Source organism: Sardina pilchardus, chromosome 3 (assembly GCF_963854185.1).
Source record: "Sardina pilchardus chromosome 3, fSarPil1.1, whole genome shotgun sequence".
NCBI lineage: Eukaryota > Metazoa > Chordata > Actinopteri > Clupeiformes > Clupeidae > Sardina > Sardina pilchardus.
This window is the reverse complement of record NC_084996.1, coordinates 2789053-2816552: the sequence shown is the minus strand read 5'-3', so window position 1 is coordinate 2816552 and position 27500 is coordinate 2789053. Positions and strand designations below refer to the sequence as shown.

Sequence of the window (27500 nt, the reverse complement as noted above, 5' to 3'; positions counted from 1 at the left end):
CCACACGAGCAGAGATCTGCAAACCTTCAGGCTTTGAGATTACAATCTCAGGGACTAATAAACTGCCCTTTTTCACAAAACGATAAGCATTCTGCATTTAAGACTAAGGTGGCATCTTGGTGCTTGGACCCAAAGCTGCTGTTGATAACAGGCCAGGTTGCTGTTTTGAGCTCCTGCTGACTCTGTTGAAGTAGAGCCTCCTTTGGTCATGAAATACTATTCTGTACTGTACATCACACGAGCAAATGTTTAAACAAAAGCTCTATTGTTGTAATAGGAGGATATTATCAGTTATATTTCTGTACAAAAAAGTGATGTCAGTGTGTGTGTGTGTGTGTGTGTGTGTGTGTGTGTGTGTGTGTGTGTGTATGTGTGTGTGTGTGTGTGTGTGTATGTGTGTGTGTGGTCAGAGTTTGCATAAATAAATCATTGATATGGAGAGCAGTATCATTCTCCCAGAGACAAGTAATCGGAGGGGTGACAACAGAGACACAACTCGCTGTTTCAACAGAGACATAACTCGCTGTTTCACAGGTAAGACTCTGTTAACTAATTAATGGTAGGGGTTGTCACAATTACATACTGTTGTTTTACCAAATTATCGTGATAAAATCAGTTATAGTGATCATTTTTCAAATATTGTGATTAAAAACACAATATTTGAAAACATATCATACATAAGATGAATATGGGTCTTTCTCCAAGTTCCCCATTTCCAGTTGTTTAGAACCTCTTAATTATTGTTTACTGTAAATATGGGCATTTATTCATTTCTAAAGCCTAACATTTGATGGGTATAGCAATGTCTCCCATAAAGACTCAGAGTAGTAAAAAGATTCCTATATTTAATTTTACAGTGTTTGTATAATAAATAAGTCCAAGCTCCCACATGTCATGGAATTCCTGTTCCAGACATGGAAAGTCAATTACATCATTTTTGAGGCAAAGTCTTGGAATATCAGGGAATGTTGTTGTAGCAGACAGTTGAATGCACCACCAAATTACATTAATTAAGCAATAAGCCCCGAGAGGCCATGGGTTATACTGTATAATCGACATACAGTATGTCCAAATGCACCACCAAATTACATTAATACTAAATATGTCCATGCACCACCAAATGACATTAATACTAAATATGTCCATGCAGAATAGGTGTTTATCTGCTTATTAGCTTGTCCAATCACTACCGTACTTCTTTGAGTGGTGGTGGTTAGTCCAACTCTGCTTTTTTCAATACTCATTCATTAATCTCCTGCTCGACAAAAAGATTCTTTAATGCTATGCAGCTGTTCTAAAATGGTATATTGCACCATTCATTTTATAGTGGGAAATGTATACTTTATGTCACAGAATTTTACATACTGTACGGTTTAGAGTGAGAACCCTGAGGAGAATAAAGTCTTTGGTCCCATCACTGGCCCAGGTCTCAACATGGCTTGACCCAGGAGATCCTGCCTGATAGATTCAAGACATTTACAGTCGTATGCAAAAGTTTGGGCACCCATGCTAAACTTGACAAAAAAGAGTTTTCATGGATCCAGGATACTTTGCATCCTGATAAAGTTTCCTTGGCCTTTGTAATTAAAATAGCCCCACATCATCACCTATCCTTCATCATACCTAGAGACTGGCATGGTGTTATTGCAGTTTGCCTAATAACTATTAGTTTGATTTGCTTTGACGATCTTATGAAAAGTACCCCATGCCAATGGTGAAGGGTACTGTATGTGATGCTGTGGGGCTATGACTAACACACTGGTGCCAGCCAGTGCAACATCCTCCTCAATGAGACTAAGACACCAAATACTGTATCCAATGAGTTATGAAATCGTGTTGCTTTGTTTTGCTCTGATTTCTGAAATGCAAATGCATTTGCTATGCTATCCACATTTTTCCTGGAGCTTTGAGCTGCTCTAAACACACTGTTTTCCGTTTTAAGATGTTGTAAGTCATGACTGCTCTGGACACACTGTTTTAGATGTTGTGAGTAATGTCTGCGCTGTAGTGTTTTCATTTTGACTGCTTTGTGAATGATCTAATTCGGGGCCAGCCAGGGGCCAGCCGTCAGCCATCAGCCGTCAGCCGTCAGCCATCAGCCGATTTTGTCGGGGCTTCACTCCCGAATGTTTTGAGTGTAGCCCCGAATTTATTTTTGCAAAGTTGACTAAGAAATATGAAATCACAATTCTGATTGTGCACTGAAACTTTGAGCAGATCTTAATTGAACATGACCTTAGCCTACCATACCACATCATTTGGAACCAAGGCTTTTAAGTGGAAACGAAAGAGCGAGCAAGAGACAGTTCCACGGCTGGGCATGTCATTGTTTGCATTTCATATTTGTATAAGAGAGCTATAAGGAAATTGTAAAAGTAGTGGAGGAGACAAGGACGTGGTGGAGTTATGCTCCTCTCGTCATTTAGTCTACAAATTCAGGTCTGTTATCAGCCTGCTCTGCACTGAGCCTGGGTATAGCCTGCTCTCATTATATCAATGCAAGTAGTATGACAAATGGTACAGCTCAGCCTCTTTATAAAATACATATAATTGAAATACTGCCCAGGTCTGGGCACACACACGCACCTGGATGTTATCAGCTGTGTTTGTATCAAAGCAAGTGTAGAATACATTCAACTCGTCTGCCAGCAAGGCATCCGCACACACAATGGTGAAAAATAATAGTCTGGCATTTGTAGTCCAACATCGCCCTTAGCCCTGGCCATATGCAGCTGCCATCAGACTGTTGTTCAAACAGATTGGATATTTGCTACATACTATCATTTATGTTCGTTCACTATCCTCCATAGATTGTATGCAGTTTTATACCCATCCATGTTCCCAGATATAAGACCTGAGTTGTGTGCAATAGTGAGTTTATTCAGGGCATTGCGGATGGAGTGGTTTACCCATGTCTTTTGGTTTGGGTATGTCCTGATGGTGACTTTGGGGACAGTGTCATCCACGATCACACTCCTTCATGACCAACCTGTGAGCCTAGACAAGGCAGTCATGTCCGTGGCACATTCAGGTCCTTCAGTCATGTCCGTGGCACGTTCAGGTCCTTCAGTCATGTCCGGGCACGTTCAGGTCCTTCAGTCATGTCCGTGGCACGTTCAGGTCCTTCTCATCCTCTGATACAGCAACAGAATCCTCCACTGCTAGCCCTTTTCCTCATTGCCTCAATCCTTTCTTGCTCACAATGTTCCTTATATCCATAACCATAAGTCTTTCTTCAGTGAGTTAGCAAGATACCACCAGAGGCCATGTGTGCTCTATCTTCCGTGCGCATGAAAACTGTGCATGCTGTAATTTCTCACTGGGAGCACACACACTAGGTTTGGTTACATTCGGTTACAAGTCGGATTCCCTAACTAAGCTGTAGATGCCCTAACATGCTAATGAAGTTACATAAAGATGCTTAGAGATCAATGTTTAACTGTGTCACAAAACAATAGGCAGTCTACTTTCATTTCATTCAAAATTATATTTGGAGCTACATTTAAAACATTTGGGGTTGAGGCCCTGGCAAAATGGTTTGGTGATGACACTTTGAGTTTTGTCTATGAAATGTGGCAGACACAATGTTTTTCCTTGTCTAGATTCTCCTAGCCTTGCATCTCGTCACTTCAAGGTAACGTTTGTTTCTAAATTACTCATTTCTAGGAAATAACAAAATGATAGATTCATTGATTAGTACCTCTGTGTCAGTCAAAGCATCACAAGTCCTAGGATTCTTGGAGATAAATGCAGTGAATGCAATTAAGCTTCTCAAAGGCAACATTTGTAACTTTTGTTTTCTCTCCCTCTGTTGCTGTTGATTTTCAGGGACAGCACAGCGAGGTGGCTTTGATGCGTCTAAAGGAGACGTCTCTCAGCATGGAGGCTCTACTCCTGCTGCTGATGGGTAACAATCTGCCACTACTTAAACAATTACAGTATAGTATATGATATGATTGAATTAATATGATACTGTATGTACAGTAATATAATACAATTATGCAATATGATGTGAGAGTTTGCCAGGTAGCTACAGTACCACGGTTGTAACCTGTTATAATCCAACATCACATCCACGAGTGCCACTGATTAATACAACAGTTCCCCCTGGTAGACTATTGGATGTGCAAAGTATGTTGTCTTTCAAAGTATTGGTGACACTGTATAATAGGAATTATCAAGGATATCTCATGAATCATCAGAAATTGACATGAGTTCATGCTTTAGGTACGGTGGGACATCATCATGAATCATGATTTATTAAGCATGATCATGATCATTTCATTTTTGGAGTGACTATTAGCACTCCTGGTACAGTTAGCCTCAGCCACACAACTGGGCTATTCACACCCTTTATGATGAGTGACAGCAAATGTGTTGTGCGTGCCCAAAAAACATGGCGGACAAAGTCCCGTGAGGGAGGAGGATGGGGCTGGGAGCATATTTAATTTCAAAAGGCAAACAGCCTCAAAAGTAAAGGTAGCATTCCTCCTTTTAGTGGCAAGAGGACAGCACAGATGCCTGCCAGAGTGCAGCCATTCAAGACCTCTGTATAAGACATGGGTAGAGTCTTCTAGACCTCTGTGTAAGACATGGGTAATCTTCTAAGATGCAGCTGGCTTTTCTTAGTGTTGCCTTGTCATGCAGTGATGTCAGAGACTGAAGAGAGTGGCCAATGGTTTTAGAACATGTGTGCACAATGCTCTGGAGGTGTTTCTTGTTCAATTCAATTCAATTCAAGTTTATTGTCATATACTCATAAAAAATAATTTATAAGTAATGAGATTCATTGTGCTCAAGTGTCCAGAAATAAATTAGAAAGAACAGAAAAAAAAAAGAAGAAAAGTGCCATCTTAAGGGGGTTTCCCAGGACGGTTCAGCATCCTGATGGCTTGAGGGTAGAAACTGTCCTTGTATCTGCTGGTACGGGTCCTTAGGCTCTTGTATCGTCGGCCTGAAGGCAGGAGGGTGAAGAGATGGTGGCTGGGATGACTGGAGTCAGAAACGATACGCTTGGCCTTTCTTCGGCATCGCTGACTGTAGATGTCCTGGATGGATGGTAACTCAGTCCTTGTAATACGCTGTGCTGATCTGATGACTCTTTGTAGCGCTTTTCGATCCTGGGCAGTGCTGTTACCATACCATGTTGTTATGCCACCAGTCAGAATGCTCTCTATTGTACAGCGGTAAAAGTTGGTCAGTATCTTGTGGTCCATGCCAAATTTCTGCAGACGTCGCAGAAAGAAGAGCCGCTGTCTTTGTGATCACACCTATATGGTGTGTCCAGCTCAGATCCTCACTGATGTTAATGCCCAGGAATCTGAAGCTTTTGACTCTCTCCACTGCTGCACTCCCGATGTGAATGGGTGCGTGTTCTTCTCCCTGCAGCCGCCTGTAATCCACTATCAGCTCCTTGGTCTTTGCTACATTGAGCAGCAGACTGTTATCCTGACACCAAGATGTCATTGCTGCCACCTCTGCTCTGTAGGCACACTCATCACCATTCTTGATGCAGCCGATTATGGTGGTGTCATCAGCAAACTTAATGATGGTGTTGGAGCTGTCAGTGGCTGCACAGTCATATGTGTACAGTGAATACAACAGAGGGCTTAACACACAACCCTGTGGAGCACCAGTGCTGAGTGTTAGACTGGAGGAGGTGATGTTACCTAGCCGTACTGCCTGTGGCCTGCCTGTTAGGAAATTTAGTATCCAGCTGCACATGGAGGGACTGATGTTCAGGTCTTGCAGTTTCATGATGAGCCTAGATGGTATTATGGTGTTGAAGGCGGAGCTGAAGTCGATAAAGAGCATCCGTACATACGTGTTGTTCTGATCCAAGTGAGACAGAGCAGTATTCAAGGCCAAAGCTACAGCATCATCTGTAGACCTGTTAGACCTATAGGCAAACTGAATATCTCTGCCAGTTCAGAAGCGCAGGCCTTAAGAACACACCCTGGGATGTTGTCTGGTCCTGGAGCTTTATGTGCATTCACTCTTCTGAAAGATTTATACACATCTGTCACAGATACCTGAAAAGGGCAGCAGTCTTGCTCTAACAGTACCTCTGACCTGGTGGGTGTCTCAAACCTGGCATAGAAAGAGTTCAGTTCCTCTGCAAGACAAACAGAGGTCACATCTGAGGTGTTTCTGATCAGCGTAATGATTGTGGCAGTCCAGGGTTCGATTCCTGTGTAAAGCTTTTAGGTAGAAATAAGTAAATGGTAAATGGACTGCATTTATATAGTGCTTTTATCGGCTTCTGCGAGCACCCAAAGCGCTTTACATATCATGCCTCACATTCACCCATTCACACACCGATGGCGGAGGCTGCCATGCACGGCAGAGGCTGAGGCAGATGGCAGAGGTGGAGGCGGAGGCCAATGGCGGAGGCTGGCATGCACGGCAGAGGCTGAGGCAGATGGCAGAGGCGGAGGCCGATGGTGGAGGCTGGCATGCACGGCGCCAACCTGCTCATCGTGTCCATGTGTACCAACGTCTCTGCAGAGAAGTTGTAACAATTTGAAGAAGAAAGCAGTTCTCAAACAGAGGTTTTGATAGCAACAATTAGCTAGTTCACACACCAGGGTGTAAATAGCACACATTAAAATATACAGCATGGTCCATCCACTTCTAATCATACAGTGATGCATTCGTACCAGGGTGGAGAAAGTCCAGAGTGAATCTGATTAACCTTAAATTCATGAAAATATGATGATAATACTTCAGAAAACATTAATCATAATGATGTGTACCCACCATACCTAATGCTTTAGTTGATGTGTTGTTCATGCATGAAGTCATGGATGAGAGACTGTGAACTTCCTGATGATTCATTATAAATAAGAGCGCTGCAGAAAGTTCCATTCACATGAATGGGCCTACCCAACATTTGGAGGTCTGTTAAATCTATATAATGATCGCTACAAACTATGTAATGACTGCTGTCAATGGCAACAGGTTTTGTGCTTTTGATTCACAACTTTCATATCAATCCGCAACGAATCCGTTTGCTTATTGTAATGGAATTTCATTGATAGTGAAACTTAGCTAGTAAGACGTTGCCACGCAACAACTGCAACGGTCAAGTTCTATCTGTGTGGCAAACTATTTATGTTGTTAGTGAAAGCCAAAAAACGGTAGTCAAGTCATTTCTAAAATTGTTAAGCTTCTTTTCTCGTTTTGGCAAACAGCCTTGTTATAAGCATGATAAGGTATGCATAACATAATTCAAATACCCTTACCATAAAATGTTACCATAGTATTGAATAAAATCTATCTAACAGTTCTGCACACCCCTCCAGCCACGGCAGTCCAAGAGAGTGACCCGTGTGACAGCTACACTGAGCTGAATGACCCCTGGAGGGCCACCACCAACCTGGACCAATCACAGCTCAGGTGCGACAGTAGTGTCCAGTGGCAAGGCTGGTACCGAATGGTCTACCAGGGGGTGAGTGGGCGGATGCCAAACACGTGTGTGCCCAAGGAGCGCTGTGGCACCCACGCACCCCTCTGGCTGAACGGCTCTCACCCTCGCCCAGAGGATGGCATCGTCACCAGGCAGGTGTGTGGGCACTGGGATGACGACTGCTGTGATTACAAACCTCCACCCATCCAGGTGAAGGCGTGTCCAGGAAACTACACCGTTTACAAACTCGTGGATCCTCAGAACTGTTCTTTGGCCTACTGCGCAGGTAAAGTGCTCTTGCTCAGCACTTTGGTCAACTGTTGTTGTTTTTTAAATGTGATATACAAATAAATTGACTTTGACATTGTTCTGATATAATCCATAATCTATGAGAAGATTTCATTATCTCAAATCTAAAACAACCTACATATGCCACACAGACTTTCCTGTACCAACTCGAGCTCCAAGAAACTTAAGTAGGTGATTTTTAAAACAATAATTCCTGGGCTTCAGTTTCTAGCCAGTTCATTGGATCATGAAGCGAAATATAGCATCAATTATCTGTCATATTCTCATACATATATTTTAAATGCATTTTTCAGTCCAAGAGAGTGACCCGTGTGACAACTACACTGAGCTGAATGACACCTGGAGGGCCACCACCAACCTGGACCGATCACCAATCAGGTGCGACCAGAATGTGCAGTGGCAAGGCTGGTACCGAATGTTCTACCAGGGGGTGAGTGTTGACATGCCCGAGACCTGCGTCCCTCCGTATCGCTGTGGCACCGCTGCACCCATGTGGCTGAACGGCTCTCACCCTCGCCCAGAGGATGGCATCGTCACCAGGCAGGTGTGTGGCCACTGGGATGACGACTGCTGCAATTTCAAACCACCATCCATCCAGGTGAAGGCGTGTCCAGGAGGCTACACTGTTTACAAACTCGTGGCTCCCAATATCTGTAATGCGGCGTACTGTGCAGGTAAAGCGCTCTACTGGGTTTACTATAGTGTGGGGGTGGATATCCTCATACATAGTGTGGGGGTGGATATCCTCATATATAGTGTGGGGGTGGATATCCTCATATATATTGTGGGGGTGGATATCCTCATATATAGTGTGGGGGTGGATATCCTCATACATAGTGTGGGGGTGGATATCCTCATATATAGTGTGGGGGTGGATATCCTCATACATAGTGTGGGGGTGGATATCCTCATACATAGTGTGGGGGTGGATATCCTCATATATAGTGTGGGGGTGGATATCCTCATATATAGTGTGGGGGTGGATATCCTCATACATAGTGTGGGGGTGGATATCCTCATACATAGTGTGGGGGTGGATATCCTCATACATAGTGTGGGGGTGGATATCCTCATATATAGTGTGGGGGTGGATATCCTCATACATAGTGTGGGGGTGGATATCCTCATATATAGTGTGGGGGTGGATATCCTCATATATAGTGTGGGGGTGGATATCCTCATATATAGTGTGGGGGTGGATATCCTCATATATAGTGTGGGGGTGGATATCCTCATATATAGTGTGGGGGTGGATATCCTCATATCTCATATCTAAAGCATATCTCCATATGCCACACAGACGTCTCTCCACTGACTCAAGCTCCAACGACCTCAACTCAAGCTCCAACGACTTCAAGTAGGTGATTTTATAATCAACCATCCCTGGGCTTCGGTCTCTAGCCAGTTCTTTGAATCATGATGCTGTATATAAATCAATTGTCTGTCATATTTTCATACATATATTTTAAATGTATTTTTCAGTCCAAGAGAGTGAACCATGTGACAGCTACACTGAGCTGAATGACCCCTGGAGGGCCACCACCAACCTGGACCAATCACAGCTCAGGTGCGACAGTAGTGTCCAATGGCAAGGCTGGTACCGAATGTTCTACCAGGGGGTGAGCGTTGGCATGCCCGAGACCTGCGTCCCTATGATGAGATGTGGCACCTACGTAGCCCTCTGGCTGAACGGGGCTCACCCTCGCCCAGAGGATGGCATCGTCACCAGGCAGGTGTGTGGGTCATCGGGTGGCGACTGCTGCCATTACAAACCACCACCCATCCAGGTGAAGGCATGTCCAGGAGGCTACACTGTTTACAAACTCGTGAAACCTTCTGTCTCTCCTGCGGCATACTGTGCAGGTGAAGTGCTCTTCTGGTGTTTACTGTAGTGTGGGATAGATTGAGGGTGGATATCCTCATATCTTGTATCTAAAATGCTGGTGCTGGATATATTTTAACAGAGCTGCCAACTTAAAAAAAAAAAAAAAACATGTTCATGTTCTGTCATGGTTTCATATCCATCTTTTTCAAAATATTTATGAGACCTTCAGGTCAATTTACTTTACCAGCTGAATTGTAAAAATGAGTTAAATGTTTTGTTTTGTGTGTGTGTGTGTGTGTGCGTGTGTGTGTGTGTGCCACCTGGTAATCTCCATAGAGGCCGAGACATATTTCCAACAGCGGTTGAAGCTGAAGATGGTGTTCCTGAGAGAGCCCTCCCCCGCTGAGATGGAGCAGCTCACCTTACAGGTGCCCAACTGGCCCCTATGCCTACTGTTATAACATGAGCAGAGTCCAATAGGGCCTTACAGTACTGTTATAACATGAGCAGAGTACACTATGGCCTTACAGTACTGTTATAACATGAGCAGAGTCCAATAGGGCCTTACAGTACTGTTATAACATGAGCAGAGTTCACTATGGCCATGCTGTTATAACATGAGCAGCGTCCAATAGGGCCTTACAGTACTGTTATAACATGAGCAGAGTCCAATAGGGCCTTACAGTACTGTTATAACATGAGCAGAGTACACTATGGCCTTACAGTACTGTTATAACATGAGCAGAGATCAATATGGCCCACTGTTATAACATGAGCAGAGATCACTATGGCGATGTTATTATAACATGAGCAGAGTTCACTATGGCCATACTGTTATAACATGAGCAGAGATCACTATGGCCATACTGTTATAACATGAGCAGAGTTCACTATGGCCATACTGTTATAACATGAGTAGAGTTCACTATGGCCATGCTGTTATAACATGAGCAGAGTTCACTATGGCCATACTGTTATAACATGAGCAGAGTCCAATATGGCCATACTGTTATAATATGTGCAGAGTTCACTATGGCCATACTGTTATAACATGTGCAGAGTTCACTATGGCCTTACTGTTATAACATGAGTAGAGTTCACTATGGCCATGCTGTTATAACATGAGCAGAGTTCACTATGGCCTTACTGTTATAACATGAGCAGAGTTCACTATGGCCATACTGTTATAACATGTGTAGAGTTCACTATGGCCTTACTGTTATAACATGAGCAGAGTTCACTATGGCCATACTGTTATAATATGTGCAGAGATCAATATAAGATGTGCAGAGTTCAATATGGCCATACTGTTATAACATGTGCAGAGTCCAATATGGCCTTGTTTTCCTGAAATATAAAGGTCCTCAGTTAATGTTTAGGAACTAAGGAGAGCAGTTGCTAGACATTTGAGAGCGAAATGTTATTTTTGCCGTTGCATATTTGCAGATTATCACATTCTGTTTTTATTTGCATTTTACACAACGTCCCAACTATTACTGATTGGGGTTATATACTGTACATGTAAACTGAATGAGCCAGTAAAGTGTATAAAAAGTGTATAAAATGTTCAAAAGCTTCTCTTTTATCTATAACCTTGTGACATGACGAACAATGCTGATTGCAGATCAGGGAGAAGCTGATTCAGATGGGCTACCCGAATGACACCAAGGTCAAGATGGTGTGACTCTGACCCAACAGAAGAGACGATTCATCTCCTGCTCCAGAGGAAGGAGGAAGGACCCCTGAGAGAGGGCCATCACAATGCCTGTTTCATTTCACTGCCCATGATAACCATTGTTCATTTCTTATTCACACACTTAAATTAAAGGAAGCTTACTCTCAGAATGTAGGGAATGTAAATGCACATCTTTCTATTCACTTACTTTCATATGCAGTAAGTGAATAGAATAATTTGATTCTATGTTCATTGAAACAATGCACTTCACCAATCACCATATCCGTTTTCTGCCACCTGAATTTATTATTGATGTGGGTAAGGGACTTAGATATTGACGATAAAACAGTAGGCATTTAGTGTATAAGTTAACCATTTGTCTTGCTTTTATTATAGAATAGCACATAAATGATTTAGTAGGAGTTGGAATAAAACCTATTTGCATCTTTTTGTCTTCCATGTAGAGCCAGAGTAAGACTGTTACTAGTTTGGAAACATATAATCCTGCTTTTTGGTGAAAGGGCCTCTGAGGTGTTGGTCAATTGTGAAATCAAATGCATTGAGAATATTTAATCATTTAATGTTTACCAGCTAATACCCAATTTAATATGTATCAACCTTTTGCTATGTATCTATGTATCCCTACAAAAAAAAATAATAAAACTGCTTTTGGAGCACACTATGTATCCTCGTCTGGATTCTCTGACATACAGTATTCTCCTTCCCTTCCTAGATTCTCCAGGATACTGTGCTTCCTCTGTTCAGGATAATGTGCTCCTACAACATAGCGATAGAGGAGAACCATCATAGCCCTCATTTATCAACTACGTGTAACCAGCACAGATCTGAGTGCAGGAATAATCGTCATGAAACGTTTGTACCACTCAACACACACACAGTTTGATTAACAGATATTCCATAATTACAAACCGACCTCCGCACTTAAACAATACCAGATCTATGAACAAACATTGTGTTAAGAGGATCTGACAAGTCTCACTCATAGCCAGCAGGGGGAGCTATAATGACAGTGGAATCATCATCATGCACATCTTCCTCTTCTCATCTCCGATCTTAGAGCCCACATCAACAGGGCATAAGCACACTGCACTGGCTAGTTTGATGCTAGGAGTTTCTTCCTGTTTTCTTTTCTCCAGGTGCTATCAGTGTGGCTCAGAGCCCTCAACAACACTGCATGAACACTGGCTTGTGAAGCCTAGTGGTTGCACACTAAGCCTACACTGTTGGTGATGTTGTGTTTGATGCTTTGGTTCATTTATGTTGTTGTTGTTGTTGTTGTTGTTGTTGTTGTTGTATTCCATGTCATGTTGTGTAAAGTTAAGGCTCAGCTGTTGATAGTCCACTGTGGGAAATCCCCTGCCTTGATCTTACAGATATTAACACTGTGTACATTTAACACTATATGTACATTTAACAATATGTATACATAACACTGTATAATCAACACTTTGTACATTTAACACTGTAGAATGAACACTGTAGAATTAACACTATGTACATTTAACACTGTAGAATTAACACTATGTATGGTTAACACTGTATAATCAACACTGTATATTTAACACTATGTACACATTTAACATTGTGTAATTAACACTGTATACATTTAAGACTGTGTACATTTAAGACTACGTACATTTCAAACTACAGTATTAGTTGTCTTCCAAATGACTGTCTTTGTTTGGTCATGGAAGGGAGGAGCTTGATAGGAGGGACAGGAAGTAGATCATTAAACATCTCTGAGTGAGGGTGTGGCACTGATCTATAAAGAATACCGTTATTCATGGATCAGTGGGGTGTGGTCAGACAACGGGGAAAAAGAAGATCCCAATCGCAGGGAGCCTTACTACAGTTCAACGATTGAACTTGTTATCTTATAAACTAACATATTAAAAGATATATAGGTGTGTTTAGAAAAAGTCTATGTTTTATTCATTTATTTAACAAACTGAAACCTTCATATAATCTAGATTTAATACACATGCAGTGACATATGTCATCATATCATAAAGAACTGTCGACCTGAGATGGGCTCTAATCAACTCAAACTGGCCATGCTCACCTGAGCCTTTACAGTAATCTCCCTGTCTGGGCAGGACAGCAAACTTCTCCATGATTCTCAAAAGAGACTCACCGGTATTCTGTGAAGGGTTTACCATTACCCTAACAGCTGATAGAGAAAGAAAGACAGAAAGCAACAGAGAGACAGAGGGAGAGAGAGAGAGAAAGAGCCATAGCACCATAATACAGATCACTGTAGTTGTAGTTCCAGTTGAGTAATAACTTTTTTCACTTTCCATAAATGTGTTTTTATTCATTGATGTGTCAAAATTGTTTTAGTTAGATCACTCAGGTTTTCCTTTAAGCTGTCTGTTTATGTATTCTCGTGATACATATGATACGGTAAACATAGGCACTCAAAGTGTGTGGCAACCTGCAGTACAAATGTATGACCAAAAGAGGGAAGCAGAGTGCAGCATAAAAGCTTTACCGTTGTCTTTATTGTGACATAATTCCAGCTGCGACAGAAATAAACACAAACAACTGTAAAGATTTTCAACAGAAGCATGTGCATAAACAGATTCACTGAAGCCAAAGAGATAAGCAAGAAATCGACACGTACGTCAGAGATCCCTTCATATGGAAATACCCTCTGATAGAGGTGAGGGTCTTATAAGTCTTAACGACTTGGATTAGAGTTAGAAACCTACTGAGAGAAGAACACACCACATGTAGTTGGCACAACACTGTCTTATTCATTCTTAAAATATTGAAAAATTGATTAACATTTTCTACAATGAATTTGCTTAAATATCAAATATCAACTTGATTAAAATTGTATTTCATCGTTTCTGTCTGTGTTACATTTGACATGTTAAAAAGATCAATACTGCATCAATTGAGGTGCAGAAAGGCAGTAATGTACATCGTGTTGAAATGCTGTTGATAAAATACCTGTACAACACATGACATAACATGACCGCAAAACACTGGGATGACATCACATCCATATTGCCATTTATGACATCAGCGGCTGGTAGACGGGGACTCAACATGTTCTACATTCTACGTTTTCTTAGGTGTCTACTGTTCTACATTGCAGAACCCAACTATAGAGTTGGGACATCAACAAAACAGCTACTTTACATTAGACATGAAACGCTCACTTTACACTCTGGACTCATACTATGAAACTGTACATTCATAAGGTATTGCACAAAATGATCCCCCTTCTGTGTGTGTGTGTGTGTGTGTGTGTGTGTGTAGTGTCTCTGTGTGTGTCAGAGAGAGAGAGAGAGAGAGAGAGAGAGAGGGAGAGGGAGAGGGAGAGAGAGAGAGGGAGAGTGATTGTGAAAGAGACTGTGGAAGTTTTGGGCATACATTCAGAGCTGAAACCAAAGGTGGGTTGGGGGCTGAAATGAAAGTTAGAAACAGCTTTTAAGGATTTCACATGAACACAGTATGAGCATAGCAGACAGAATCTGGCTCAGATATGCACTCAGACTATATAACAACATACAGTATATAAATACACACACACACACACACACACACAGGAAGATAACACACCCCAAGCACACGCACATAGACACGTATGAGACGCACACACACACACACACACACACACACACAGGAAGATAACACACACACACACACACACACACACACACACACACACACACACACACACACACACACACACACACACACACACACACAGTGCTGGGGGAGATCTAGGTCCTGCAGCATCCAGCCCCCTTCATCTCCTTGTTGACGTACTCCTGCAGCTGGAACTTCTCACTCGGCTCTTTCATCAGACGATGCTTCAGCTCTCTGACAGAGAGGAGGAGGAGAGAGAGAGAGAGAGAGAGAGAGAGAGATGGAGAGATGGAGGAGGGGAAAGAGAGACAGGGACAGACAAAGAGAGAGAGAGAGGGAGTGATGGATAGAGGGAGAGAGAGAGAGAGAGAGAGAGAGACATAGACAGAGAGAGAGGGGGGGGAGTGGGAGGGAGGGAGATAGGCATAGGGAGTGGAGAGAGATATAATTTTTAAAAACTCTTTTGGAGCACAATCTAATCTTACATGATTGCTCTGGTAATCTGCATGTTATATAAAATCACCAATGCAAAGGAATACACATCACCCCCATGGTGCTCTCAAGTCACACCATTAACTCATTTAGAGGACGCTTGATATGCTCATGAAGCAAACTTTGTTCCTGTATTGAGTCGAGCTTAGGGGGCTGGGATACACGTGATAGGTGTGTGTGTATACAGTATATACAGTATATGTGTGTGTGTGTGCACATGTGTGTGTGTGTGCGTGTGTGCGTGTGTGTGTGTGTGTGTGTGTGTGTGTGTGTGTGTGTGTGTGTGTGTATGTGCGTGTGTGTGGGTGTGTGTGTGTCTTACTTTGCCACTGCTGTGAATGCCAGCTCCACATTCAGGCCAGATTTGGCACTGGTCTCCATAAAGGGCACTCCACACTCCTAGAGGAACAGAAACGTGTGTGTGTGTGTGTGTGTGTGTGTGTGTGTGTGCGCCTGTGTGTGTGTGTGTGTGTGTGTGTGTGTGTGTGTGTGTGTGTGTGTGTGTGTGTGTGTGTGTGTGTGTGTGTGTGCCCAGAGACAAGAAGAGAAAAGGGAGGATCAGAATAGCATATAATACGCGCACACACACACACACACACACACACACACACACACACACACACACATAGAGAGAGAGAGAAACATATCCATATATAAACACACACACGCATGTGTATATTAACACTCACACTCACACTTACCTTGGCCAGCTTTTCTCCATCCTCTCTCTTGACCACTCTGTCATGTGTGGCATCAGCCTAGCAGAACACACACACACATTTGAGATAGAAAAAGGAAAAGACAGATATGTTTGTGTGTGTGTGTGCGTGTGTGCGTGTGTGTGTTGTGTGCTGTGTGTGTGTGTGTGTGTGTGTGCGTAAGGGTGTGTGTGTGTGTGTGTGTGTGTGTGTGTGTGTGTGTAGGTGTGTGTGTGTGTGTGTGTGTGTAGGTGTGTGTGTGTGTGTGCTGCGTGTGTGTGTGTGTGTGTGCGGTGTGTGTGCGTAGGAGTATGTGTGTGTGTGTGTGTGTGCGTAGGTGTGTGTTTGTGTGTGTGTGTGTGCGTGTGTCCGTGCGTGTATGTGTGTGCGTGCGTGCATGTGCGTTTGTGTGTGTGTGTGTGTGTGTGTGTGTGTGTGTGTGTGTGTGTGCGTAGGTGTGTGTGTGCGTGCGTGCATGTGCGTTTGTGTGTGTGTGTGTTAGGGGTCGACCGATAATCGGCCAGGCCGATATTTTTGGCCGATATTCTGCATTTTTATAGTTATCGGTATCGGCCATATTTTTCACTGATAAGCCGATAACATATATTTTGCAGCCGTTCTGTCCCTAACGCGGCCTCCACTGCCTGCACTCATCACTCTGAGCTCTACAGCAATGTCCCGCCCACCACACCATCTGATTTGCTAAGCACAACGTATCAGCCAATCAACACCGGAGGCTAAACTATGTGAAAGTCTGTTTTGAGGCGGAGAAACCATAGGGAGAAACTGAACAACGGGAACGAACTCATTCGTAGAAAGCAGCCTATGTCGCTGGCACTGCAGTCTGCAAGAAGTAACAAACTTCTACACGAAAGTTGCAAAAGGCAGCAACAGAAATAGCATCTTATCAGTCCCAATCAAACTGTAATGCTGTGCATAAAGCAAACAGTCTCACCATTTGCTAAACGTAACGGAGGCTAACGTAGGCTTCTAAAACCCCATTTGGCGACGTTACGCTTGTTAATGTGTAGTAGGCTATACGAAGAGTTATAGCAGCCATAGAGAGAGTCGAGGGAAGCCGAAATAAAACGTAACGTTAGTGTTGTGCAGGCTAATGATCCGTTTAGCGTAAGCCAACACAACAGGCTTTATTGAGAATTTAAAACTCACTAGCGAAATAAATGTGGCAGTGGTAAAGCCTTTCATGATAAATCCCCGAAGGTGATAACTTGTCAGAAAGTCATAACGTGACTCGGACTCAGGTCCTAAAAGCACATTGCTTTTGTACATAATATACACATAACTTTATTAGCCTATTTGAAGTGCTATTTGAACTTAAACACGCCAGTGTCATCCCAACTAAGTTCTCTTTTTCTCCCTCTCCCCCCTCTTCATGCGCGCTCACACACGGTAGCCTACACACACACACGCAGTCCAGGAGGCCAATGAAAATAAATGCAAACTAATAACCAGTAGCCTAGCCACCTCTGCATTCTACAAGTTGTAACATTTACGCTAAGGACTTATGCAAATTATGTGTATAGTCTATAACCAATTGAATATAGAAAGAATTCAGATGTAATTCCCATCCAAAAGTCCATATGCAATACTAAATATGCTGGCCTATCTAATTTTTTTTTTTTTTTTTTTTTTTGTAGCCTACTGTCATGTATTTTCAAAGCAGATACAGATAAGTTATGCACTAGGTTTTTTTTTTTTTTTTTAACAATTTATTTATTGATTTTCAAAGTGTTTTTATCCCACAATAATACAGGACATATTAACATTCAGGATTATATCCCATTGGTACAAAATCATAAATGTCATCATACAGAAACAAGTTTTAAACCCCAGGGCCCAGGGCCCTCCCACCCGACTCCATTGACCTACACAGGACTACAACAGGAAATAATAACAACAACAACAACAACAAAAAAAGACATTGAAGTTACAAACCAACAAGCTAACAAAAACCCAGCAAAAATAAGTAAATAAAACACAAAACAAAGCAAACAACAAAACTTGTTCTGGGGGAAAGGGGGGGGGGTGCTCTCTGCTGAGGGGATGTGACTTAATCTACATCAAGGGGTTCTTGTAATGAGTCATAGAAGTCAAAAAAGGGCTTCCAGACCTTATTAAAGGTTTGTGCAGACCCCTTAAGTGTGTACTTGATTTTCTCTAATTGTAAGAAATATAGAACATCCTTGATCCATTTGGAAAATGAAGGTGGTGTGTGTTGCTTCCAATTTTGAAGAATCAGGCGCCTCGCAAGGAGTGTGGTAAAGGCAATGACTACATAAGCTTTATTTGGTAGATTATCACGGGAATGCTCAGGAGTCAAACCAAAAAGGGCGCAAACAGGGTTAGGGTCAAATCGTGTTCCAAACATTTCACTAAAAGCATTAAAGATATTCACCCAAAAGGATGAGAGGTTCGGGCAAATCCAAAACATGTGTATTAAGTCAGCTGGTTGGCCCCTGCATCGTGGACATAACGGTTCAATACTTGGATAAATCCTTGCCAATCTAGCATTGGATAAATGAGCTCTGTGTACCACTTTCATCTGTATCAAGCCATGCAGAGCAGATGTGGATGATGTATGCACCAAGTCTAAGATAAATTCCCATTGGTCCTCTGTCAAGACTATCCCTAAATCTGTGTCCCATGCTTGTTTCAAATGTGCAGTAGTACATGGGTCAATTTTACCTATATAATTATAGACCTGGGATATTAGTCCTTTACAGTCTGAATTGAGCTCAAGGATACAATCGTAGTTTGTGTCTGTGGGCTTATCTGGAAATGAGCCAAAGTTTTTTTGTACAAAGCTCCTGATCTGTAAATAACGAAAGAAATGAGTCTTAGGTAAGGCATAGGTTTGTGAAAGTTGAAGGAAAGAGGCAAACACATCTTCAATAAACAGGTTTTGAATTGTTCTAATCCCTTTGCTAGACCATGCAGCAAATGCTGTATCAGTGCAGGAGGGAGTGAACATATGATTTGACTGGACAGGGGAAAGGGTGGATGCAGTTTGAAGCCCAAAATGTCTTCTAAACTGAGCCCATATTCTTATGGAGTTATTAACTATAACATTTGGACTATGTTTACTGCTAAGTAGTGGCAAACCTGCACACACTATTGAGGCCAGATTGTTTGGGCTTGATGAGATCTCTAACTGTACCCAATCAGGTTTTTCCTCATTAGGTATGTCTTCCACCCAGTGAATTATTTTCTGGATGTTGCATGACCAGTAATAGAAAAGAAAGTTAGGCAAAGCCATTCCACCAGAGCTTTTAGGTCTCTGAAGTTGGGCCTTGCTAATCCGACATGATTTATTTCCCCATATAAAAGGCGTAATATTTTGGTCTAATTTTTTAAAGAAAGATTTTTTAATTAAAATTGGTATATTTTGGAATAGATATAAAAACTTTGGTAGTACTATCATTTTAATCAGGCTGATTCGTCCAGGTAAAGACAGTGGCAAAGAGGCCCAACGGGACATGTCTTGCTTACACTTATTTAACAAAACAATGAAATTCCTTTTGAAGGTAGTTGAAAGATTGAGAGTGACTTCAATGCCCAAGTATTTAAAGCCATCCTGGACCCTTTTAAAGGGGAACAGGTCAGAGGGGAGTGCCGCTGCTTTTGAATTTATCGGTAAAAGCTCACTTTTTTGTAAGTTTAGCTTATAACCAGAGACTCCTCCAAATCGTTTCAGAATATCTAAAACATGGGGAAGTGATACAGCTGGGTCAGACATATATAGAAGCAGATCATCTGCATAAAGAGAGACCTTTAACTCCTGTCCCTCTCTTAATACTCCCTTAAAGCCTTCACAGAGTCGAAGGGCGCTTGCCAAGGGCTCTATGGCCAACGCAAACAAAAGGGGGGAAAGAGGGCACCCCTGTCTCGTCCCTCTTCCCAGGGAGAAATATTTAGACCTACTGTTGTTTGAGACTACAGCCGCCAGAGGGGAGGAGTAAAGTAATTCAATCCAGGAAACAAAACTTTCTTCAAAACCAAACTTCTTGAGTGTGAAAAATAAATATTTCCACTCAACCCGGTCAAAGGCCTTCTCAGCGTCTAGAGATATTACTACTTCTGGGCACTCCAACCTGGTTGAGTGGATAATATTGAACAGTTTTCTCAAATTTGAGTAGGAGTGTCTTCCCTTGACAAACCCTGTCTGGTTAGGTGAGACTATTTCTGGGACCACACTTTCCAGACGTTTTGCCAAAACCTTGGATAATACTTTGAAATCTACATTTAACAAAGAGATAGGACGGTAGGATGAACAAAGTAGTGGATCTTTATCCTTTTTTGCTATCAATGAGATTGAGGCCTGTCTCAGTGTCATAGGCAAAATACCAGATGTGCGTGCCTCATTGAACATTGCTTGGAGAATTGGGGCCAATTGTGAGGAAAACTTCTTATAAAATACAGTTATGAAACCATCAGGTCCAGGAGACTTACCACTTTGCATACATTTTATGGCTGCAATTATCTCAGAGGTTGAAATGTCAGCATTTAGGGTGTTATTATGCTCCTCTGATACAGGGGTTATGTTAAGGTTTTTAAAGAAAGCCTCGTTACTGTCTGTACTACATTCAGACGTGTATAGGTCAGAATAAAAATCCAAAAAAGCCTTGTTTATGTCGTCATGGTCCGTCAAAATTTGTCCTCTATGCGACTGAATCTTAGTAATAGAGCGAGAAGCCGCAGCTTGCCTCGCTTGCCGTGCCAGCAGTCTACTCGCTTTGTCCCCAAATTCATAGACATTATGTCTTGATTTCATAAGAAGACGTGTAGCCTCATCAGTGGACAAAAGGTTAAATTCAGATTGTAGCCTTAAACGATCCTTGTAAAGTTCTGGATTTGGGGACTGAGCATATTTTGTGTCAATATCAAGTATTTGTTGGGAAATATCAGATAATTTGGATTTCTTTTCTTTTTTCATTTGGGAAGAGTATGCTATAATTTGCCCACGTATATATACTTTCAAAGTTTCCCAAATGGTTGCGTATGAGATGTCAGGGGTGATATTTGTCTCTAGGAAGAATTGAATTTGGTTGGAAATGAGTTCTACAAATTGGTCATCTGCTAAGAGGAGAGGGTTGAGTCTCCATGTTCTATTAGGGGGTGGCCGGTTTGGAATATTAAGATCTAGTAAAATGGCACTGTGATCAGAGATTATAATACTGCTATATGAAATGGTCTTAACCTTAGGCAACAGTCTATTATCGACCAGGAAATAGTCGATGCGGGTATAGGTATGGTGTACATTAGAGAAAAAGGAGTAGGCTTTGGCATGCGGAAACTGAAATCTCCAGACATCTGTGAGGCCACACTGAGTCATGAAGTCCTTAACAACTCCAGATGACCTAGAAGGGTTTTGGGATTTGTTAGAGGACCTATCCAAAGTCACATCTAGTACTAGGTTGAAATCTCCACCTATCAAGAGAAAACTGTTGTCTAAATGAGGAATGGTGGAGAACAATTTTTGAAAGAAGGTACTGTCATCAGAGTTAGGAGCATATACATTGACTAAAATCACAGGATTGGCATAGAGTTGTCCAACTACAATAATGTATCGTCCATTAGGATCACTAATTATCTCTTTGGATTGGAAAGAGATATTCTTGTTTATTAGGATAGCTGTACCTCTTGCTTTTGCATTAAATTTGGAATGGAACACTTGACCAACCCAATGATGTTTGAGGCCTTTGACACTGTCATTACAAAGATGGGTTTCTTGCAAAAACGCAATGTCTACCTTCAACTGTTCAAGATGTGACATAACTCTTCTTCTTTTAATTATATTGTTTATCCCTTTCACATTCCATGATATAAACTTGGTAGGATAGTCTGTCAACGCACTAAATCTACTTGTCATGACGATCTACAATGGGAGTATAATAGGTAGAGAGCAGAGATGGGGTGGAGGTGGAAGACTAGGGGGGCACACATAGAAAAGGAAAACAAAATAGGGGAAAAAAACAAAAACAAAACAAAAAATACACATGTATTCCTGTGGGACTAGAGCAATCCCTTTTACCATTGTATGTTTGTGCTTACTTTTACTCCGCACTTTGAACTCTGTCTTTTTATATAAAAAACTAAACCATGAAATAATAAAATAAAAATAAAAATATATGTTCAATCTTTAGTCTACAGTGTACAGTGGTAGACCAAACCCTTTAAGTCTCAGAACAGCAATGCAGTATTTTTTTTATTATTATTATTATTTTTTTAAGAACATAACATGTCATCTGCATGACATGATCAGCAGCATTGAGCTTATAGCTTACTTGAACTCTGAACGAAGATAGAGGCAATGTGAAAATAAAGGTATATGTGTAATTTAGGATTGTCAGATTTCAACAACATAAAATGCAATATATATGTTGCAAGTGTGGCACGTTTGTTGACAAAATATTTCCATCTGTAAAATGGTTTGGTGAGCTAAGTGCACAACCTATAACAAAATGGCTTCAGAGCGTGGCAATATACTATCATAACTTGCTACTGGGGCTATTTGCTGCCCTCGCCCTGTTGTTAATGTAAATAAATGTAATACAAATTCAAAAGCCAGGAAGAACACTCCCACCAGTAGCCTATTCAAACTCAAATAATAGCGTATTAGCTATACATGGCAAATGAATTTCTGAATAAAGTAGCCTAAGACTGGAGCCAATATTGATACATAAAGAAAAAAAAAAAAATCTTATTATCCAGACATGTAGGCCTAGCTATAACTTGCCAGGCTTTACACATACAAACTCACCCAAGAGGTACTGTGCTTGTAGGCTATAATAGGCTAATAGCCTAGGAAGGAGAAGTCTCATTTGAATCACTTTGCTGCAGACGTCTGCTTTCCAAAAAGGCTGAAGCTTCGGACGGTGTGTTGAATTCGTGCTTGTTACCATGGACGATCACTCGGAGCTTCGCAGGGAACAGCAGGCTGAAACGCAATCCATCCTTTTTGAGCTGGGCTTTGATGGGGGTAAACATGGCTCTTCTTCTGGCCACCTCGGCGCTGTAGTCGGCATAGATGTGGATCTCCGACCCCTTGTAGTCCAGGGAACCTCTCTCACGCGCTAGCTGCATTATTCGTTGCTTCATCTGAAAGTGGTGAATGCACGCTATGAACGGACGTGGCGGCGGTGTAGCACCACTGGTTTGCCTCTTCTGGACGGCTAGCCTATGCGCTCTATCAACGGTCACAGTGCGGGAGAAAGCCTCAGCTCCAAAAACATCCTGCAGGAAGGATTCTATGAATGAGGTTGGTTGTTTGCCTTCTTCTTCCTCTGGTATGCCGGTTATTCGTATGTTGCATCTTCTGGATCTGTTCTCAAGGTCATCAACCTTAGGCTAGCTTTACACGACAACGATCTGAACACAATCCGCAAAAGTGGCGTTGCGTTCCCACTTTTTATTTCGCGTTTAGACGAGCGTCTTTGGGTGGAAATCTGCATGCACACGGTGACGCAAAAGTGTGTGAAATTTGATGTAGTATGCATGCCAGGTGGCTAGGTGATACTGTGGAGCACTGCCAAACAACAACTCCAAGAGCGTGCGCATGCGTTGAAACTTCCTTCTACTTTCTCCGTAGTAGCGCGAAATAGCCATAAGACTAAAAGAAAATAGCCCACCGTCAAAAACCAAATCATGGCTAAGAACCGAGGCAAGACAGACAACTTTGTCTGGACAGACGAGGAGGTCGAGCTATTGTTGCAAACGACGTTGGATCACAAGTAATTAATTCGCCTTCTCTGTTCTGATATATCAGTAATTACTCTGCTTATGTGCTGAAAGGACTCCTGAATAGCTATCAAAGCAGCTAAGGCCACTTGAATGTCTGACTGATGGAAATAATCGACATGTTTGTTATTTTTTGGCTGTACTGCACATGTATATGACGTCAACGCGTATGCGAGGATAGCCAGCGTGAGCAGCTCAGAGCACACTTTTGCGTTGTCAACCCTTTAGACGGGAACGCGACGGTGGAGCGTTTTTAAGATTTCCACTCTGGAGGGTGGGTTCATTTTTTTGCGTTTTTAAGCCCCAAAAACGCTGTCGCCGTCTAAACGAAAGGCACATCTGATAAAATATTTTGTCGGTTTCACCCGGGAGCGTTGTCGTGTAAAGCCAGCCTTAGATTTAAGCTGCTCGTTTTCTTTGGTTAAGCTGCTAAGGGCTGACTCCATTGTAACCATTCTCCCGTCAAAGTCATTCATCGCCGTTTCGATTTCCTGAATCGTCTGGTCATGTTTGGCGATTGTGGCATGATTAGAAGAAATCTGCGACGTTAAATTGGCAATAATTCGCTCTTCCATGCCAGAGAGTAATTTCTGTATTTCAGTCAGCGAAACCGGGCTGCTTTCTCCGTCATCGTGGCTAGCCTGATCGGAGGCTAGCTCTTTGCCACTGCTCTTGTCGGTTTTTTTGCTTTTAAGTTTGTCCTTACTGCTCATTTTAGCCTAATTGTAGCACTTAGTATGTCCAAGACATATACAGGCGGGTCACCAAAGACTAATAGTGGTTTTGAACCGAATATGTGGAATAAATGTCGAATTAGGGCAGAGCTCTTCCGATCTGCTGCTTACTCCGCCATTAGCCAAACCGGAACTCTGGCCTATCTAATTTTGGTAAACTTTATTACCAGTCCAACTTTTGATTTGTTTTTAATTGATAGAAGACATTAAAAATTGCAGTTTGATAGGCATCAGGCTGCTGGAAGTTATTATAAAAACAACTGATTTTCGCTATTTCTGAAAATGGATTTAGAGGGTTTTGCATTCAACTCAAATATTCCTTTCCTAAAAATGGCATAATTTTTACATTTATCGGTTGCACATATCGGTTATCGGCTTCCCAATTTCATAATTATCGGTATCGGTATCGGCCCTGAAAAAAACATATCGGTCGATCCCTAGTGTGTGTGTGTGTGTGTGTGTGTGTGTGTGTGTGTGTGTGTGTATTTTCACCTTGTTCCCCAGGAGCATGAGCACCACATCCTTCTGGGCAAACTCATGAACCTCAGTTAACCACGCCTGAGAGAGAGAGGGGGGGGGGGGGGGGGGGGGGAGAAAAAACAAATAGATTAAGAATGAACAAAAAAGAAAACAAGCAGCTTCCAAAATGCACTAGACAGAGCATGCTCACTAGATGAAGTATGCTCACTAGCTAGAGTATGCTCACTAGAAAGAGTATGCACACTAGACGAAGTATGCTCACTAGCTAGAGTGGAGGGGACATGAGGGTGGCATGGACACACTGCAGACTGCACAACCAGCCCAGTGTGTCCATGCCACTCTCATGTCCACTCCACTGGACTTCCAGTTGGATTTGCAGTATGTGTGTGTAAGCTGCGTTGTGTTGAACCACCGCGGTCCAGCCCTGCACACGCCCGGATTTGAACACGCGAAACAGCAATACAATAAAACAGCGGCGGCATTTTATACCATAAAGCAGTTATGGGCATCTCTGATTGGCACAAGAACGTGGGCTAACCTAAAAGCAACGTTCGATAACCTAAAAGTAACGTTCGATAACCTAACATTAACGTTAGATACCATGCTAGTTTCTTGAAGACACAGATACTGACCAGAAGCATTGGGACTCGTCCAGTTTTATTCCACAAATGACTATGGTGTTGCAGTGTGACCCACGCGCACACGCACGCACGCACGCACGCACGCACGCACGCGCGCGCACACACACACACACACACACACACACACACACACACACACAGACATCCATACATACATGCAAAGACTGCCTCCACCTCAGGCTCTCCAAATCATAAACTGCAGGCCTCTCTCTCTGTCTGTGTCTCTTCACATTCTCTCTCTCTCTCTCTCTCTCTCTCTCTCTCTCTCTGTCTGTTAGGGGTGTGCATTGGCACTGCCCTCACGATTCGATTCGATTACGATTCACCAGGTAACGATTTGATTCAATTCGATTCTACGATGCATTGCGATGCATTACGATGCATCAAAATTCTACTGCACACAACAAGGCAAATTTGTCATCAGACATGAGGCAATACAAGCAGTCAGATATTGAACAAAAGATTGTATTGGCTGTTATGTGGGGGGGAACCTAAAAATTGTATGAAATAAAATGTCAAACCTTGGAGTATTATATTAGGCTATATCCTGATATAAAAAGAGAAAATATTGACTTTCTGATATTCATGAGTCACGTTATGCATATTATAGCCTAGGCCTACTATTCATATTACAACTCCACCTCTTTAATTCAGCTGTATGGTTAAAGCCTCAAAATAATATTGTAAACAAAGTAGCATAGTTGCTTATCATAGTCTACTGGTTGGACTGTTCAGTTTAAGGTGACCAAATAAGTCTTGACAGTCACGAAATACAAGCAGTTGTCCGGAATTCCGAATCCTGCCCTAATTGTCCTGAAAAATTGCCCCTATAGGCTAGTTATTGTCTGATACAATAAAAACGATTAATTCAAGGCTTCTCATTGCCTGTATGTTTAGGGGGGAAATGTGTGTAGCATAGCCTACTTGCGGGAATTGATCATCATTTCTCATTCATTGTTGACGTAGAGGCTCAGGCAGCTCCATGACCTGATGAACATGCCGCTAAAAAGCACGAGTGCACAAGTGCAGCCGTGAGGACAGGGAGCTGCCACGAGAAGTGATTGGTCGTATTAATGAAAGTTGCTGATGTTTGGGGTAACACATTTGTTACGTTTCCTTAATGACCTATAGGCCTAAATAAAAAATAATGTTGCCATTACATAGGCCTAGCTTAGGCTAGTCTTATTAGCGTTACAACAAGTGTTATGGAAAGATCTGACTTCATCAAAGCGCTATGAGTAGGCTTGTTTACCAAAAAAGTGCGGAGAGGGGCTTTTACTTCTATTGTTCGGTAAAGTTGCACGCATAGTCTACAATGGAAATCTTTCATGGAGACAGACGCGGTGTGCACGTAGGGAAGGGGCTGTGGCTGTGTGTGTGAGTAAGAGACCAAGGGAGAGCAGGGGACGTAAATGCAGCTTTACGAATATGATGAGTGTTTTAAATTGCGTTAAAAAAAAATATGAAAAACAAAACGCATATGTGGCGACCGTGTTGAATCTGTGGTGCACTGCCACAAATGTGTCTATGTATGGGAAACACTGTACAGGCAGCGCATGTCATTGCAACATTGCTCTAGAAATGTCCCCGGAATTAATTGAAACGTCAACTTTATTGTAGTCGAGGCCAGAAAATAAATAGTGACATAATCGATTATGGCAGGTTGCCGCATCGATGCTGAATCGTGCATGCCCCGCATTGCGATGCATCGCCGAATCGATTATTGTTGACACCCCTACTGTCTGTGTCTCTTCACATTCTCTCTCTCTCTCTCTCTCTCTCATCTCTCTCTCATCTCTCTCTCTGTCTGTCTCTTCACATTCTCTCTCTCTCTCTCACTCTCTCTGTCTGTCTCTTCA

General features: G+C 42.2%; 2 protein-coding genes across 2 annotated transcripts in view; one reads left to right on the top strand and one right to left on the bottom strand.

The window, feature by feature from the left end:
- The window catches only part of LOC134077633 (uncharacterized), a 20768-nt gene extending 9542 nt beyond the window's left edge, over window positions 1-11226 (top strand). The window contains exons 10-17 of the mRNA XM_062533334.1: window positions 3829-3907; window positions 5288-5562; window positions 6347-6443; window positions 7305-7694; window positions 8011-8958; window positions 9200-9580; window positions 9879-9970; window positions 11167-11226. Coding sequence (XP_062389318.1) covers window positions 3829-3907; window positions 5288-5562; window positions 6347-6443; window positions 7305-7694; window positions 8011-8958; window positions 9200-9580; window positions 9879-9970; window positions 11167-11226 — 2322 coding nt within the window. The remainder of the gene's footprint in view (window positions 1-3828; window positions 3908-5287; window positions 5563-6346; window positions 6444-7304; window positions 7695-8010; window positions 8959-9199; window positions 9581-9878; window positions 9971-11166) is intronic.
- Window positions 11227-14964: 3738 nt separating this feature from the next.
- The window catches only part of LOC134077631 (ras-related protein Rab-26-like), a 17289-nt gene continuing 4753 nt past the window's right edge, over window positions 14965-27500 (bottom strand). The window contains exons 2-5 of the mRNA XM_062533333.1: window positions 25013-25078; window positions 16032-16088; window positions 15653-15729; window positions 14965-15072 (exon numbers count right to left, since the gene is read on the bottom strand). Coding sequence (XP_062389317.1) covers window positions 14973-15072; window positions 15653-15729; window positions 16032-16088; window positions 25013-25078 — 300 coding nt within the window. The 3' untranslated portion in view covers window positions 14965-14972. The remainder of the gene's footprint in view (window positions 15073-15652; window positions 15730-16031; window positions 16089-25012; window positions 25079-27500) is intronic.